General features: G+C 46.5%; 2 protein-coding genes across 2 annotated transcripts in view; one reads left to right on the top strand and one right to left on the bottom strand.

Annotated features, from left to right (window-relative positions):
- Window positions 1-18,951, bottom strand: part of RnrL (Ribonucleoside diphosphate reductase large subunit) — a 190,853-nt gene that overhangs the window by 69,824 nt on the left and 102,078 nt on the right. The window lies entirely within an intron of this gene.
- On the top strand, window positions 11,682-13,463 carry LOC143033558 (uncharacterized). The gene is made up of 3 exons (XM_076199050.1): window positions 11,682-11,788; window positions 11,867-12,593; window positions 12,738-13,463. The coding sequence occupies exons 1-3, from the start codon at window positions 11,682-11,684 to the stop codon at window positions 13,461-13,463; spliced, it is 1,560 nt and encodes a 519-aa protein (XP_076055165.1).

Below are 18,951 nucleotides of genomic sequence, written 5' to 3'. Positions count from 1 at the left end.
ACTATGGGAGGTTATGCAGATATACGGGATAGGAGGAAAGCTCCTAGGAGCTGTCAAGAGTTTTTATGAGAGTAGTAGAGCTTGTGTCAGGATTAGAAATGGAGAGTGAGTGGTTTGAGGTAAATGTGGGACTTCGTCAAGGATGCGTTATGTCGCCCTGGCTGTTCAACTTATACATGGATGGGGTAGTGCGAGAGGTAAATGCAAGGGTAGTGGGTCAGGGATTGGAGATGGTTAAAGAAAATGGAGAAAAGTGGGAGGTGAGCCAGCTCTTGTTTGCGGACGACACTGCACTTGTGGCAGGATCGGAGGAGGGACTGAGGAAGTTGGTGACAGAGTTTGGGAGAGTATGTGATAGAAGAAACCTAAAGATAAATGTGGGTAAAAGTAAGGTAATGAGATGTACAAGGGGTGAAAGTGGCAGTAGTCTGGAAGTGAGCATTAAGGGAGAGCGACTGGAGGAAGTGGATAGTTTTAGATACTTGGGTGCAAATGTGGCAGGAAAAGGTGGAGTGAAGGTGGAGGTAGAATGTAGATTGAGAGAAGCGAGTAAATGCCTTGGTGGATTAAAAAGTGTAATGAGGAATAGACATTTGGGAATGGATGCTAAGAGGAGACTGTATAAAGGAGTGATTGTGCCAACAGCACTGTATGGGGCAGAAACATGGAACATAAGAGAGGAAGAGAGGAGTTTGAATGTGTTTGAGATGAGGTGTCTGAGAAGTATGATAGGGGTTACTAGGCTAGATAGAGTGAGAAACGAGGAGGTGAGGAGGAGAACAGGGGTGGAAAGGGGGTTGGGAGATAGGGTTGATGAAAGAGTGTTAGGATGGTTTGGACACATGGAAAGAATGAGTGAAGAAAGACTAGTAAAAGAGGTATGGAAGGCAGATGTGGAGGGAGTAAACATGAGGGGATGTCCTAGGATGAGGTGGATGGATGGGGTGAAGGGGGCTTTCGGGAAGAGGGGAATGTCTGTTGAGGAAGGACGGAAGAGGACAGAAGACGGGTGAATGGAGAATGGTTGTATATGGATGAGTTTGTGATTGCATGAGGTGGAATGGGTGGGGGGATGGGGGGTGAGGTAGTATGTGTGAGCAAAATTTGACGCAGCCCGAAGGGATTTCTCCCCGTCTTCTCCTTTTATGCAATGGGGGGACGGAGAGGGGGTGTCGCCGATTTTATGAAGCGGCCTTGCTGTGGATGTGCTGTCTTGCGACACTACTTCTGACCCAGGGCAGTGGACAGGGTGCAGGGATGACCCATCATCCAGGAGGTGCTAAGATAGGAGGGAGGGTGGAGGGGTATGGAGTGTATTCAGGGATGGAATGGGTGGGAGTGATTTTATGCCTCTTCCTTTTTTGCTACCTCCCTTGTAAGGGGGAAAAAGCCTTGGTATATGTATGTATGTATGTATGTCGTCAGGGCTGATGGAATGATCCGATGCCTGATTCAGTATGGCGATGAATTTTGCTTTGCTGGCAGATGATGCAGGATCTGGCCCACTCCTTTGCATCCTTGGATAAGCTGTGCCAAATAAATTTCTGCTTCAGTAGCTTCACAATGACATGCCCTGAAGGGTGAGACAGGCTGTGTATTAAATTTAACACTTGACGTCGGAAGGCGGCTGGGATGAGGGGTCGTGGGCAGCCGGTACTGATGTCGCAGAGGATGGTGTGGTTGTTGTGGAAAGGAATGTCTTGCCTCCCGTTGCTCTCTGGCGATAGCTGCGTAGTTGAGGCAGAGTTGAACTGCATCGATGGCTATTCGGGAGAGGGCTTCTGCAACGGGGTTCTTTGTACCGGGGACATGCCTGACAGTGCAATTGAACTCAGAGATGACAGAGATGTGGCAGTGCTGTCTGGCAGACCAAGCATCCTGTTGTTTCGTGAAGGCATGCACCAGAGGTTGATGGTCGGTATTGACGATAAATGAGACCTTCGAGGAAATGGAGAAAGTGGCAGACAGCATGGTGGATGGCAAGGAGCTCTCTGTCGAAGGTGCTGTAGTTGAGCTCGGCCTTGGAGAGTTTCCAACTGAAGAAACTGAGGGGTGTAGGATTGCCACAGAGGATTTGTTCGAGCACACCCCCTATGGCGACATTGCTGGCATCCGTTGACAGTTGTAGCTGGGCACCTGGTGCAGGGAAGGAGAGGGTAGTGGCATGAGTAAGGGCTTTTTTGGCGTTGATGAAGGCAACTTGCATGGCAGGGTTCCACAGGTCCTTCAGTTTTCCGTGAAGGGTGTTAAAGAGTGGGTGCAGCATTTGAGCGATGTTAGGGAGGAAACAGTGGTAAAAGTTGACCATCCCAATAAATTTCTGCAGGGCTTTGATGGTAGTTTGGGAAATTTGTCAACTGCAGGGGATGAACGCCATCAGGAGAGATGAGGTGTCCCAAAAATGGGACGGACTTTTTCCCGAAGCTGCATTTGTCAAAGTAGACAAGGCCATTGTCCTGGAGACGCTTGAGGATGGTCCGCAGATGTTGGAGATGCTGGTCACGCAAGTTGGAGAAGACCAGAATATCGTTGACATAGCAGATGCAGAAGTCAAGGTTGGCATCCATTAGGCACTGGAAGGCCACACCTGAGTTTCGCAAGCCAAAGCAAGAGTAATTAAAGGTGTACGTCACAAAGGGGGTGGTGATGGCAGTCTTCGGGATGTCATCTGTATGTACCGGAACCTGGTAGTAGCCCTTCAGGAGGTCCAGTGTCGAAAAGAGCTTGGCACTGTTGAGGTATGTGGTGACGTCGGCAATATTTGGGAGTGGGTAGTGGTCAGGTTCCATCATCATGTTCAACCGCCGGGTAGTCTCCACAGGGGCGCCAGGAACCATCATTCTTCTTGATGAGGTGGAGAGGGGAGGACCAAGGGCTGGAGGCCTTGTGGCAGAGGCCTAGTCTCTCCATCTCTTTGAAGGTTTTCTTGGCAACAGCAAGTTTCTCGGGCGGTAGGAGGCAGTATTTGGCAAATACTGGGTGCCCAGATGTCTTGATGCAGTGGTACACGTTTAGCTGGCGTCTGTGTTGTCTGTCGAAGCTCAGGCTTGAAGACATCGGGGAATTCCATGAGCAGGTGGGCGTAGGGCATTCTAGCATCGATGGCGGCAACCGTGGTTGGCTGTGGCGCAATTTGCAGGGACGTTGTTGTTGTTGTTGTTGTCGTTCCCTAGACTGTCTGTCCGAGCAGTCCCGTCTCCCCAAGGAATGCCACTGCCAAAACTGGGTTTTCCCACAAATCCTTTATAGAGTGTATGTTGTGTTGTTTGCGTGCATGATTGTGTATAATGCAGTCTTCCATTATGTGTTGTATGGTATGGGGTGAAGTGTTACATCCTGGGCAGCTCTTCACAATGCGGTCATCCAGCCTCTTCTGGTAGCTTAGAAGTGCTGGGTGGTGACCGCACCGCAGTCTGGCCAGGTGGACTCTGTCCTTTCGTGGGAGAGAGGATTCAGAAGGGTGGATATCAGGGGGTCTGGCATGCAGCAGTGTGTTGTCTTTCGGTGTGTTAATGGAGCGGTGAGTGATATGATTATGAATATGTTTCCGGAGGCTGGTATTTGGTGGTTGTGGAGGAAGAGAGGAGTATCTGTGCGTGATACAGGTCTTTGGGTGTTGTTTTAATGTTTCTTGGTGTGTGTGGGTGTTCTGCTATGTAGTGTAGCAGGTGTGATGTGTTTGTGGTGGCTGCAGCAAGTGTTTGTGTGCCTCTCATGTCGAGATGGTCCGTGACTTTGAGGACTTTTGTTTCGTGGTGTAAATGGTCTGTAGGTGTTGTATTTGTGCAGCCTGTAATTGTTTTTAGGGCTTTGTTTTGTATGATTTGAAGGGTGTTGTGGTGTGTCTCACTGAGATTAGGAACCCATGCAGGACTCGCATAATTCATCACTGAGCGTATGCATTGTTTGTATATTGTTGTATTAGTTTCTTTGTTTTGTCCAAATGTTGTTCCAGTGATTGACTTAAATGCCTTAAGTCTAGGTGTGCATTTGTTTTTTATGTTTGTGATGTGTTGTTTGAAAGACATGGATGTATCGTATGTTACACCAAGAATTTTCGGTGTGTTTGTGTGTGGTATTAGAGTGTTGTTGATGTAGAGATGAGGTATGTATTTGTGTTCTTTTGTCCAGTTGGTGAGAAGTGTTGCTGTAGATTTGGTTGGAGCTATTTTGAGTCTGTTTGTGATGAACCATGTGTTGAGTGTATCAAGGTATGGCTGGATTATTTCTGCAGCATTGTCTGTGTTACGATGTGTGCATGTGATTGTTATGTCGTCTGCGTAGGAAGAGATTTGTATTTCTGAGGTGTCTGGTGTGGATAAGTCATGCATGTATAGATTAAAGAGCGTGGGGGATAGAACAGAGCCCTGTGGTACTCCATTCTTAATGTTTCTGATGTGCGATGATTGGCCATTATATGACACATAAGCATTCCTACCTGCCAGATAAGGAGAGATTGGGGACAAAGGAAGGGGAGTACTGATTGGGGATAAGGGCAAAGGGAAATTGGGAGTGGGTAAGGGTGCTGGCTGTGGTTGGGGAGGTGGGAGTGGGGTTACTGGAGGGCAGGTAGAACATGTCCAAGTGTTTGTGTATTGGTTTGTGTCAGCAAGTGTTGTACAAGTGAGGTGGGCCCAGTTTTTGCACATATTGCACTGAACTGAGCCCTTTGTCTGCTCGAAGTAATGGGTTTAGAGCATGTTGGGCATGTGTATTTTGTGGTGGGCCCAGGATTGCTCTCTACATCTCCGGCTAAAAGTAGAAGAAGAGGGGTGATCGCCGGAAAATCACCCCTCGGTGCAGAAAAAACGTAATATTGCATGTTGAGAAAAATGGATTGTGGTACTGCCCAAGGCAGACGTAGCTCCTCTTGGGGATCGGTGCCACCTGCGTACAGCCAGTGGCCAGGGTTGGTTGCCGCCGTTTGGCCCCCAACTCTTGGTGTTGGGGGGTGGTCCCACGACGTAGACGCTGCGGCTCCAGGACCTGCAGGGACGTTGAAGTGGATGCAGTTGCGCAGACTAGGCAGCTGTAGGCAACGTCGACCAGTAACCTGTAATGAGCAAGGAAGTCAGCACTGAGGAGGGGCGTCTTGACGTCTGCCAGGATGAAGTTCCAGGAGTAGTGGCAACTCCCGAAGGTGAGGTGCAGGTGTTTCCACCCATAGGTGGCTATGGTGATGCTGTTAGCGGCAACAAGCCTAACGCCAACACATCCTTGGGGACCTGGCGTTCTGTAGCAGATGCAGGAAATATGGACCTGCAAGCACCAGTGTTGACAAGGAAACAATGTTTAGAGGCCTTGTCGTTGATGTAGATGCCCGTTGCGCATGTAGAGGCCACCATGATGGACAGTGGCCCCTTTTTTTTCAGGTACATCTTGGTTGGCATTTCTTGGTGTAGGTGCTGAATCTTGTAAGGTAGTAGCACAGGTGTAGAGGGGCGTGGTCCAGCGTCTCTACCTGTTGGCTGGCGATGCTGCTGCGGCGGAGATTTTGTCCGTGACGTCATCAGGAGCACAGATGTCCGGACTCCTTGCTGCAGCGGCATGGGCATTGGCGAGATGGTCCGCCTTCCGTGAAACTTCATCAGTGGTCATGTCCTCAGCATTGCCAAGGGTGGATCGGACGGGCGCTGGGAGGTGCATGAGCTACAATTGACCAAGCATATCGACGTTCCTGCTGGTTCCGTTGGCTGTGGGTGGGAGGTGGGTGATAGACATCATCTTGAGGTATGCTGTACTTGGTTTAATGTCCCCCAGTGGTATTGGGAGAGTTGGAGGATTTTTGCGGCTCTGGAGGCTGCTGACTGCGTGAATTCCTGAAGCAGGTACTATTTCAGAGCATCATACTGGATAACTCCATTGTGTTGATCAAGCCATTGGGAGAAGTGGGAACACATCCTCGGAGATTGCCTCGAGAACGAAGTCTGCCTTCGTTTGGGACACATTGATATTTCGCAGGCAGAACTGAATCTCCGTCCAGCGAAACCAGGAGGGAGCGTCGACCGTGGAGAAGGGTGGCAGCTTCAGGGAGACTGCGTTGACTGTGTTGATAACGGGCAGGATGGCGTTGGGGGTGACAGCAGTAGATGGGTCCATTGTCGCTCCGAATGGTCACCAGTGTTGCAATGCTGCTGTAAGAAGAGAAAGAGGTTTTGGTGAGTATAAGTGAACTGATTTTACAAGCGGCAGGAGCAGATATATATACCATGCGGGTACCTGTAGTGCATAATTACATAACTGCACTGGATTAGTTTAGGTTGGGTCAAGCAGGGTCGCACTGTCAGAGAAGCATCAGGTCGTGGGTGACATCATGTGCGTCCCATGCCATGTGATCGTGGTGTGTACACCCTTGTCCTGCTTCTTCTCTACACCCTTCCCTGCCTCAGCCCACTACCCCCACTCCATACACCATCCTTGCACACCCCATGACTACCTCACTGAACCATCCCCACTCCCAGTTCCACTCCTCTCAACTTCTTGTATGTACATATATATATATATATATATATATATATATATATATATATATATATATATATATATATATATATATATATACATATACATATACATAAGGAGCCAAGATGAAAGGGAGAGAGGGGTGGTGGATGAGTTATGTGTTTTGACTTCAACTACCTCCCTGGGATGGAGGAAGGAGCTCTTGGTATACGTGTGTCCATACACACAGAATAGCTTCCCACATAGAGTGATTGATGTCTGGAACAAACTGAACGGAGAAACAGTGAATGCCAAAACTGTACATGATTTTAAGAATAAACTGGATGTGGAGAGATACGAAAACGGGTCACTACGAGCATAGCTCTCGTCCCATAAAATACAACTAGGTAAATACACACCAAAGTTTTCTTCACCCTTAAAACACGTCCATTCCACTCCTGTCCACCACCTGTGGTTTCCCTCTCATCTTACTCCTCATAGATGAAGGGTCATCTGTCTCCTGCCCAATAATACTTACAATTTGTATTTATACCAATATATTCCATTGAAAATATCTAACTATATACTATGGGCCTCTTCCTCCTTACAAGGGAGGTAACCAACTCAAAGGTATGCATGCACCCAGTCCACTCCCATCCACCAAGTGGATGAAATATAATTGAAAATATTTGGTTGTAGGGGACAGTCAAGTGAGGTACTTAGACAGGGCTTTCTACGATAAAGATAGGAAACATAGGACGCAGGTGTGTTTCTCCGGCGCGGGGATAGATGTTAGAGATAGGATTGAACAGTGTTTAGTAGGGGAAGGTAAGGACCCAGTAGTTTGCTTAAGTGCCGGGGGAAATGATATAGGTAAGTTAGGGAGTGAGGAATTGTTTGCGCGATTCCGGGATGCGCTAGACAAGATTAGAAATAGGGGAGGTATTCTGTTGTATGTGGAATCCTTCTGAGGCGTAGAGTTGGAGGCATATGGCATTCCAGGGCTATGCAATGAATTGCAGGCTGGCAAAACATTGTAAGGCCAATGGATGGGCATTTGTCGACAACTGGGACCGCTTTTATGGTAAGAACTACCTATACACAAGGGACGGGGTGCACTTGTTGCCCAGAGGATTTCGGCTCCTAGCTGAATCCCTTGAGCGAGAAGTGGGCATCCTACAGGGGTTTTTTTTCGGGTAGATTGCGTGGGAGTAGAGGGGAAGTATCGGAATATAGTTTAGGCAATAGAAGCAACTTAGAGAGGGACTGTGAAAAGAATCACCAAAGCAGGTGGAGGGAAAATAAACTTAAAGTTTACTATACAAATAGCAGGAGCATAATTAACAAAATTGATTTGCTGCGAGGTAAAGCATGCATAGAGAATTTCGATATTATAGCTATTACTGAATCCTGGATCAACATGGCTGATAAACATTTCCTTCCGGAAATCGAAATAGAAAGATATAAGTTTTTCACAAGGATAGGGTTGGCAGGAATGGGGGAGGTGTAGCACTTTTTGTTAAAAATACAATAAACTGTATAATCAACAATTCAATATAGGAAGAGGACTGTACGGAATCTATTTGGGTAGAGATTATAGGCAAGAATAAAAAAGTTATTATTGGCGTCTTGTATAGACCTCCTAACCTCAGCATTGAGCAGACCGATCCCCTGATTCATGAAATTCGCATAGCGTCCCAGTACAAAAACGTTGTGATTATGGGAGATTTTAATTATAGAAACATTGACTGGAAAACTTTAATAGATCATGAAGCGAAGAAATTTCTAGATGTGGTGCAGGATAATTTCCTAAAACAAGTGATTACCGATCCTATGAGGGGACAAAATACCCTGGACTTCATTTTAACTAATAATGAACATCAAATTAGCAGCGTAATAGTGGGAGATAGTCTAGGCTCTAGCGATCATCAAGAAATAAGATTTAATGTTATTTGGGAAAAATTCAAAAGTACGAATAACATCCAAGTACCAGACTTCAGGAAAGCAAACTTTGACAATATAAAAACCTATTTGAAATGTAATACAAAATGTCATGCGGACGTTTCGAACATTGTCGGGTCTCAGTGCATGACTGGGGGTTAGGTCATGACTAGGGGTCGGGTCACGGAGGGTAATATGCATACCCTGGGTCAGGTCATTTGGGGGCGAGGGCTCAACAGTCAGGTCAGCGATTTGGATGAAATGTATAGCAATCTAACTGATCTAATTATAATTAGATCAGTTAGATTGCTATACATTTCATCTCATGTTTCAATCTGTCCGTCATCTATTTGGGCGTATTACTATTTTTCCGTATTGACTTTAGGGGGATAAATGTGATTTGTGTATTAATAATTATTAATACACAAAACACATTTATCCCCCTAAAGTCAATACGGAAAAATAGTAATACGCCCAAATAGATGACGGACAGATTGAAACATGAGATCGGAATGAAAAGGGGACTTAACGTAAAAATAAAAAATGGGGAATCACACCTTAGATCAAGCTATAACGAAATGGCAAAGTTGGTTAAAAGGAATACACATACAGCAAAACATAATTATGAAATTAAGGTTGCCAGTCAATCAAAATCCAACCCAAATGGTTTCTTTCACCTCTATAGAACAAAAAATAAAGAAAAGGACCAATTAAAAACGATGAAAATATCATGATAGAACCGGAGGAAAAAATGAGTGAGGAGTTTAACAATTATTTTCTATCGGTGTTTACTAATGAGAGGTTAGATAAAGTACCTGGCTGCGATCTGATTTTCAGAGGGGATGAAGAAAGTAGTCTATCTAATATCAGCATTAGTAAAGAAGTAGTCAAGCAGATTGAAAGACAGCTACAAAATCTCCGTGTCCAGACGAAATTTTTCCAAGAATGCTAAAGGAGTGTAAAATTGAAATCTGTGACCAGTTAACTAAAATATTCAATACATCGGTAGACACTGGTTTTGTGCCAACTGCTTGGAGGCTGGCAAACGTTGTTCCTGTTTTTAAGAAGGGAGATAGATCGTCTATATGCAACTACAGGCCAATTAGTTTGACGTCGGTTATAGGAAAAATGCTTGAATCAGTATTAGTAAATAGACTCAGAGAACACATCGAAGGACATAATTTAATTCATGATTCACAGCATAGTTTTTCCAAGGGTAAGTCATGTGTGACTAATCTATCCTTTTACACTAAAGTATATATGGCGTCAGATAACAATGAAAATTACAATGTATTTACCTTGACTTTAGCAAAGCGTTCAACAAGGTGCCACACCAGAGACTACTAAATAAAATTAAAGCCCATGGCATAGGAGGAAAAATGTTAGAATGGATTAGAGCTTGGATTAGTAACAGAAAACACTGGGTCACCATAAATGGAATAAAATCTAGGTGGAGCAATGTTACTAGCGGGGTCCCCCAGGGCTCGGTTTTGGGTCCCTTGTTGTTCATTATGTACATAAACGACTTAAACGATGGGATAAATAGTGATGTTAGTAAGTTTGCGGACGGTACTAAAATAGGACGCCTAATTAGGTCAGGAGACAACGCAGAGATTCTGCAGGATGATCTTAATAAATTGTTAACATGGTGTGCTGTGAGCGTGAGTGTATATGGCGCGGGCGGGGACGGACGGCTGGCACCCCCTCCCCCCCGAAGGAGGGGGAGGGGGTCAAAGGGCACGAGCGCTGGTATCCCCCTTCTCACCAGAGGGGGGAGTGCCCTCGCGTCGGCGTGGGTGAGCCAGTGCCTGGGAAGGACCGCGCGTGGGTGGTGGGGTGAATGTGAGTGTAAGAGAAGTATACACAAAGGAGGATCGGGTAGGCTAGTATTAATGGTTAGGAGGTAGGGAATTAGGCTAGATTTAGACTAGGCGCAGTGGAGTGTGTGTTAAGAAGGAAGGCAAGGACCCACCCAGGAGCGACCGAAGAACCGTCGTCATCGACGCACAAGTAAGTACTTTTGATCACAAGCTACCAAGGCACCGCCAAAATGACTGTACCCGCGAGTGGAAACGAGCCGTTAATGTCCGCACCTGCGAGTGGAAACGAACCGTTCAAGATGAAGAGTGACACCCTAAGGCCGTTTGACGGGGTTGGAGATGTCTCCGTGTGGCTAACAAAGGCGGGATCGGTCGCGCGGCTGACGGGAGTAAAGGATGTGGCGAGTTACATCGCGCTAAATTTAGAGGGCGTGGCCTTATCCGTCTACATGGAGATGGCAACCGAAGATCAAAAGGATGTGGGAAAGGTGAAGGAGAGGTTACAGGAGGTTTTTGGCGAGAGTCCCTTCGAAGCGTTCTGCAAACTACAGCGAATGCGGTGGACAGGAGAACAGGTTGACGTGTTCGCCAATGACATCAGGCGATTGGCGGGCCTGGTTAATCTCGAAGGCAGCAGCCTGGAGATGGTAGTGAGAATGGCTTTCGTGAATGGGCTTCCAGATTACATATCGACTGGGCTGCAGGCAATGGAAAATGTAGCAAAGGCAGACATGGGCGAACTGATAGCCCGCGCCAGGCTCCTGACTAAGGCTAAGGATGGAGGGCCGATGGGGGCTGTAGCCAAAGAACAGCCACAAAGGAGGATGCCCTCGGCGGGAGAAGGCGCGCTGGCCGGAACCGAGGCCACTGACGCCTACCGAGAAAGGAGAGCGGGTGAGCTCGGGGGTGACTACAACGGATGGCGTGGGATGTCGCGGGTCCGTTGTTACGAGTGTCGGCGACTGGGTCACCTTGCAAGGGACTGTAAGGAGGTAGAGCTCATCTGTTATTCGTGCAATCAGCCAGGGCACATGGCCCGAAATTGCAGTCAGGGAAACGGGAAATCGGCGGCCACCATGCAAGGGGCCGCCGAGGAAATGTAAGGACACCGTTCAGTCGTATGCCGATCATGGATGTCTGGGTGAGAGGGAGACGCGCGAGGGCGCTGATAGACTCAGGCTGTTCAACCACGATCGTGAGGACCGTCATACTTCAAGAGTTCAGACAGTCGACGGGAGAGAGACGATATGCGAAGGCGACCAGGAAATTGAAATGATAGTGGAGGGTATCCCGATACGACTAAGAGTGCTCGTCATTAGAACGATTCTAGAGGGAATTGACGTGGTGCTGGGAATGGACGGAATTACCCAGCTTGGAGAAGTCACGTTTATCGGTGGGCTCATACGGATTGGAATGAAGCGGGGCTCGGAAGAGAGGATGAAGACCCGACCGAGGCCGGGTGAGGACATAGGAGTGGCAATGGGAGCCGCGGAGGGCGGTGCTGCCCCGAAGCTCGACCCTGGCGAGAGGGCGACGCCGTGCACGATTGAGGACGAGGACTTCCTGGCGGAATTTGACGGCCGGAAGTGGGAAGTAGAGTGGTATCCGAAGGAAAGCTCGCCCGTCTTGAAGAACAAAGTCGACTGCTACACGCGGACCCTCAGAGAGGGGGTGAGGGAGGACTTTGACCTTGAAGTGGAGCGATGGATCGAGGAGGGAATCTTGAGTCCCTGGGAGGAACCAGTGGAGGGCGGAATCCTGCCCTTGATGGCAGTGGTACAGCCAACCAAGAGCAAGGTACGACCGGTGCTGGATTTCCGAGAGCTGAACCAGTTTGTGAAGTGTCATACTGGCGACGATTTTGTAGATGTGTGTAGCGAGACCCTACGCAGGTGGCGCCGAAGGAGGGGGGCGTCCGCAGTTGTAGACTTGCGGGCGGCTTACCTGCAAATTCACGTGACGAAGAAGCTATGGAAGTACCAGCTAGTAAAATACAAAGGGAAATTTTACTGCTTGACCAGACTGGGTTTTGGGCTCAGCTCGGCCCCGAAGATCATGACGAGAATCCTGAAGACGGTACTGGAGAAGACTGAAGCGATGAAGAAAGGCACTGACTCGTACCTCGACGACATACTGGTGGATGATAGCATAGTATCAACGTCGAGCGTGGTGGAACATTTGGCTCGGTACGGATTGACAGCTAAGGAACCGGAGCCGTTGGAGGGAGGAGCAGTGTTGGGACTGCGACTGGAAAGGAACGGGGCCGGAACGCTGATGTTCAGGCGAGGGAACGAGATCCCGAAGGTGACGGACGAAATGTGTAAGCGAGAACTTTTCTCCCTTTGCGGCAAATTAGTGGGCCACTACCCGATCGCCGGTTGGCTCCGTACGGCATGCAGCTACATTAAGAGGAGGGTGGGATCGAAAGATTGGGGAGAGAAGGTTGATGAGGACACGCTAACCATGATACGCGACGTTGTCCAGAGGACGATGCACGATGATCCTGTGAGAGGACAGTAGAATGCGCCCCAGCAGAGCCATGGCGTAGTGTGGTGCGACGCGAGTAGTATAGCGACCGGCGCCGTCTTGGAGATTGGGGACGTGGTAGTCGAAGATGGAGCGTGGCAGCGGAAGAAGGACGACTACCACCATATTAACGTGTCAGAGTTGGACGCGGTCATAAAAGGAATCAATTTGGCGCTGAAATGGGGGCTACGTGAGATCGAGATCAGGACGGACTCAGCCACGGTAGCGGGGTGGATGAACTCGGTGCTGACGGCTGAGAAGAGAGTACGCACGAAAGGAGCTGCAGAGATCCTTGTGAAGCGCCGCCTCGGGATCCTGAGAGAGTTAATCGACGAGTTCGGCATGAAGATAAGGGTGAGGGAGGTATCCTCGGAGACGAACAAAGCAGACGCACTTACCAGAGTAAAGAAGAGCTGGCTGAAAGCGAAGGAAGAACAGGACGAGAAGAAGCTCGAGGTGTGCGCCGCTGGGTCCTTTCGTGCGAAAGAGTTGCACGAAACGCATCACCTAGGGGTTGATAGGTCATTGTTCCTGGCAAGGAAGGTTAACCCGAACATATCAAGGGAAGAAGTGCGGCATGCGGTGAGGGCGTGTGCCCGCTGTCAGTCCATAGACCCCGCCCCCAGACCTCATTCAGCGGGGGAGCTCTGCGTGGAAGAGAACTGGGGGCGGTTGGCGATTGACGTAACCCACTATCAAGGCACCAGATACTTATCGATGGTCGATTGCGGGTGATTAACGAGGTATTTTTGGAGCGGGGCCCAGTGGATGAAGTCCTGATGGACAACGGCACGGCGCGGCGTTTCGGTCGGAGGCGCTGAAAGGTACATTGGACAAGTAGAACACAAGACGCTTCTTCCGGGCAGCGTACCGACCGAGCAGAAATGGGATAGTAGAACGACACCATCGTACAATTAAGGCCATAGCTGAGAGGGCGCGAATACCGCCGACGGAGGCAGTTTTTTGGTATAATATCTCCCCCAGGTCAGGCCAAGACGACCGCTCGGTTCCGCAAAAGGCCGTGTTCAAATACGATTGGCGGCATCCGCTGCAGGGACCGGAACCGCCGGCCAATGCCAAAGAAGGCCCCGCCTCAGTGCAGGTGGGGGAGGAGGTATGAGTGAGACCAAAGGACAGGAAGTGCACGTCACAGTGGACAAGAGGGACAGTGACGGAGGTGAACTCACGGAACAATGTTTCTGTTGAGGGAGTGCCGCGGCATATCTTGGATGTTCGGCAGGTAGTGAGTGAAGGAGAAGATGAGGAGGAAGGCCCACTGATCTGTATAACACCTGGATAGCGTATACGGGCCGTGGGCTGCCCCAGGAGTGAGGTGGGCAGGCGGGACATGGCCGCCATATTGGTAGTACCAAAACATTAGCACGTGTGAACCGCTCCGCCGGTCATGGGAGCTGTCGTGTTACTCTCGTGGCCTATGTGGCTGGTATGGGCTGCGTGATAGTGATGCGATTATTATTTAAGTTTTCCTGTGTGGTTTATGAAACAGTACATGTCTACATGTACCGGTATTTGACCATAAAAGTAATCAAACAAGTACGCTAAAACTGACATAAACAAGAGAACATGTAGATGTTTTAACTTGTATCCACTGATCTGCATAACAATATAGATCAGTGGTTGTATCCTATGTACATTATTTTGTGCGAAGCATAAATTAGGCCTTCACATATGTGTGTGTGAGTGTGACCACATGTTATAATCTCAATCTCTCGAATCTTGACAAGCAGTCATCTTCGGCGTTTTTCGAAATCTAGTCATCTGGTCATTGAAATGCACACAGTTAATTACTGGATTACAATTACTTTATTTGCACAACTAACTACACATGTATTTCAACAAACAAATTTCACCTGTCACTAAACATACACGTATCCACAATATTCCAAGAAACCTCCAGTGAATATTTACAGAACAAAACCTACATTAGTATTTATTGTGAATATTGCTATTGTATCGTGTACAGCACATTTGTGGTATGGTCTTTAGATGGCTTAATCCCTTGTGTTTCCGTGGCCATGGGCCATGAGAGTGTCGGCGACGCGAGCCAATTCATCAAGGTTACCGGCGTGTGTTACAAATAGTGGTCGGATGTCACTTGGCACTGCACGTAAAAACTTTAGGCGGATGAAGTCGTCGTCGACACCTAGTTGCTTCCCTATGGTGCGAAGTTCTCGTAGGAAGGTCGTCGGCTTGTTATACATTATATTGTTCTGGTGGACCAAGGCATCGAAGAGTTCCGGCGGAGACCTGGTAAGGACATCGATTAGCGCCTTCTTCAAGCGGTCGTAATCACCGGAAGTAACGACATCGTCGTCGAGCTGGTTGAGCACTGGGATGTTTAAGTTCGCAAGTGCATGGTTGAACTTCGTTTGGGGGACGGTTATGTTAGCTAGTGCAAATTGCGCCTCTAGCAACAAAAACCATCTTACCGGCGATGCTTCGTCGAATGGTGGAGGTCGAACAGCGACGGCGGCCGAAGTCGTGGAATGTGTAAAGGAAGAAGTGCTTCCTGCTGCTGCTGCTGCTGTCGTTGAAGTGGCTACAGTGGTTGTAGGTGGAAAAGGGTGATTCATGTTGTCTTTGTCGGATGTTTCCCCAGTATACATGTTGTGTGTCGTATACGTGTTGCGTGTAGATCAGGGCTGTTAACAATGCCGCACACTCCGATTATTTCTAGCGCACTTTGAAGTTCGTAAATAAGAACATAAGAACATAAGAAATAAAGGAGACTGCAAAAGACCATAAGGCCTACACTAGGCAGCTCCGTATCCATCACCACCTGTCGTCCCCATCCATAAAGTTGTCTAATCGTTTTTTAAAACAACTGATAGTTTCAGCGCTTACTACGTGGTTACTAAGTTTATTCCATTCATCGACCACCCTATTTGTAAACCAATTCTTGCCTATTTCCTTCTTAAATCTAAATTTGTCCAGTTTATACCCATTACTGCGAGTCCTGCCCTGTTGTTTTATTATGATGACCTTGTTTGCATCACCCTTGTTATAGCCTTTGATCCACTTGAACACTTCTATTAGATCACCCCGCACTCTGCGTCTTTCCAGAGAGTGTAAGTTTAGGTGCCTAAGCCTCTCTTCGTAAGGCAAATTTCCGAGTCCTTGTATCATTTTGGTCATTCTTCTCTGTACTGTAAATGCGTAGTTCCATGCGCGTGACGAGTCACAGTTTATGAATACGCATAGGCACTTAACCACGTAATGTGTATGACCCTAAATCACTTAGGTATGGAGCACTGGGTATTAGGGTCACTTGGGCACTGTCACTCCAGGAGGTCACCACTGTGGTAAGTGCCAAACACGCAGTACTTTTGGTAGGAGTTTATTGCGTAGGTCTACACACAAGTATGGCAGGAAGTGATCTACCACAAGCGAATGCTTGGGGAATCTTTTTCCCGCCTGGCAACAATGTATCAGAAATAGGCCACGGGCGCGTCATGATTCCCCAAGCATTCGCTTGTGACAGATCACTTCCTGCCATACTTGTGTGTAGACCTACGCAATAAATTCCAACCAAAAGTACTGCGTGTTTGGCACTTACCACACATTACAGGTGCCTTAAATATTGGACGATAGTGATATACATGTTTCACCACCCTCGTCACCACTGTCACCACCACTGTCGGTCCTCGACCATTACACTTATATTTGACTTGTAATTCCACTCGTCTCGAGGCCCTTTGCCTTCGTTACGTGAGTTTCACTAAATGTTCAAGTTCTTCTTATGCAGTAGGCCCTATGCCTTGTATTTCCTTTAGTCTCACTAGTTTCCAATTTCATTAGGCCCCATGCCTAGTTCTCTCGACCTTTGGGTTAATAAAAGGGTGGTGAATTTCTTGCTTGTTAAACTAACGGACTACACGCAGAGTGCCCACCGGTTCTCTCCAATACTTCAGAGCACCTTCGTTCAGACGTCACTTTTTATTCGTCCAATAGTCTTTTACGTTTCAACACAAGTGACACACCTTAAGGGCGTGTCTTTTCCTTTTAAAGCCAATAGTATTACTCTACATACCCATTTACCTCCAATCCGAGAGGCTGTTACAGTCCTTCCAGAATTATTGCTGCATAAGCAAAATAGAAGCAAAAACATGACGTCATTGTGCAAGTGGTATGTCTTCACGGAGGTGGTCTGCAGCTAACACAGTTTAGATTACATCAGCGATTATAAAGCAGTCACCTCCGTCGGTGTGTTTACATAGACAGAACGACGCCTTCCAAACGCCTTCCAATCTTTGTTTATAACAACAGTAGGCGTCGAATCTTGACTTGTTGACTCAGCATGTATTTCACCTGATTACCATTCGTACAACTACCGGCCTCTTACAGGGCTCGGCAGCTACCGTTGGTCGTCCCGACCAATTTCTTATTTCCCTCTTACAGGGCTTGCTAATATATTTCTAGAATAAGCTAATCTACCCTTGCGTAATTGGTTATCAAGAAATAAGCAACCCTCCAAAATACATCATTCATGCAATAAATGGTGAATAATACATAAACATAATACCTATAAATGTGAATAACATGCATGTCAATATATAAGGCACTAAAATCGTACATATAATTGAATTAAGCGGTTACATGGTTGATTTGCCTTGACAGAGCCAACCTCCGGAATACAACAAAGGCAATCAGTGCTGCCACCAACATTGAAAGTAAAGGTATAACAATGATTGGTATATGTAAATCATTTGAGGGAGATCTTGACAATGGTCTTCTCTTAATTTTCAAAGGAGGGGAGTTTTCAGGCAATGTGAAGTTGAAGGTTGAAATGTAGGTGTCATCAGTTAAATGCATTGTATTAAGGGTATTAGAAATGGTGGAAATAGTGTCTGCATGCAATTCGCAGTTATCTTGAATAGAGACAAGACCTTCAACCAAATCCAATTTAGGACTTAACCCGGGACAATTGATTGAAACCTTTGTCTTGTTAGGGAAAAACAAGTAATGAGATCCTTGTATGTTACAATGAGGGATTTGGTCTACCAAAATTCGTTGGTAATGACAATTGTTCATAACAGACACATTCCTAACCAGAGAATTCATGTGAAGCTTCTCGGAACACAAAAGAGTTCATGCTTTCTCTTAGATTGTCTACAAAAAGGATGTAATTGATTAGAAAATTCACTATGAGCACTAGCTTTCAATTGTGAAAGGTTTATCATCTTTTCAAAGATAATAGCAATTAATTTACCAAACACACTAATCTAGAGTTTGAGTGTCTCTTCTTGTTCAATATTCATATTTGATTTTCAACACACTTCATTTTCAAAGATAGTCTTATTACTTTAAAATTGTCACAATACTCATGTGTGTACTCAGATGAGAGGTCCTTAAGGTTCCAAGTCTGACCACAGCAGATCCTAGGTTTTAGGTTTCCATGTATCTGCTTGACACCGAGTTCCAGTTGTTTAGGTTTCCCATCCCAAATACATACAAATGGTCAATGCTATCTGTAAAATACATCAAGATTAATATTCAACTCATCAAGAATAGTCAAAGTTTTCCTTATACTCTTCAGTGTTGTCAACATTGATACAAAGAGTATTACTATAATTATCTTCATAGATCTGCAAGCTAATTTTCCTTATGTCATCTAAATGTCCTATCAATTCTTCTCTTGATTCTAAATGTTTAAGTCTAAATTTGTTCCCACCTGCAGAATCAATTACCCTATATGGACCAGTGTACCTTGGTGAAAGTTTATTATTGGGTGAAGTTAGTTTATGAGCTATTTTGTGTTGTTGTTCCTTCATCTCTTGTGAATAGACCTGCATATGTTTCCTAACTCTTTGGTGAATACTTTGAAGAGTATTTATCCTATTTGATATATAATCATCCATATTATATATGGGCTTCTGCTCTGCAGTCAACATTTCATATGGCAGAGTTTTGTCCTCCCCAAAAATTATAAAATGAGGTGTATCACGAGTTGCTACATTAATTTGATTGTTCAGAGTACACTTAACACAAGGAATCCAAGTATTCCAAGTTACACTATGAGGACTTATTAGGGTTCTAAGACATATAATTATCTTTTTTGTTTAACCTTTCTACTACTCCGTTACCTTTGGGATGATTCACGACTATTTTGACTTTCTTGATGTGGAATACACTACATAAATTTTCCAAGATTTTGTTATTAAATTCAGTCCCATTATCTGAAACTAAGATATTAGGTGTAGTA

The sequence above is a fragment of the Oratosquilla oratoria genome, chromosome 16 (assembly GCF_046742065.1).
Source record: "Oratosquilla oratoria isolate Oo_2021 chromosome 16, ASM4674206v1, whole genome shotgun sequence".
Lineage (NCBI taxonomy): Eukaryota > Metazoa > Arthropoda > Malacostraca > Stomatopoda > Squillidae > Oratosquilla > Oratosquilla oratoria.
The sequence above is the reverse complement of the archived record's forward strand: the minus strand, read 5'-3'. Positions and strand labels throughout refer to the sequence as shown.

Bases quoted from the DNA above. Each gene is read 5' to 3' on its own strand.
- LOC143033558 (XM_076199050.1), top strand. From the start codon at position 11,682: ATGGGAGCCGCGGAGGGCGGTGCTGCCCCGAAGCTCGACCCTGGCGAG. The intron at 11,789-11,866 runs GTGGGAAGTAGA...GCGGACCCTCAG, and splicing joins GCGGAATTTGACGGCCGGAA to AGAGGGGGTGAGGGAGGACT. The intron at 12,594-12,737 runs GCATGCAGCTAC...GCGCCCCAGCAG, and splicing joins TCGCCGGTTGGCTCCGTACG to AGCCATGGCGTAGTGTGGTG.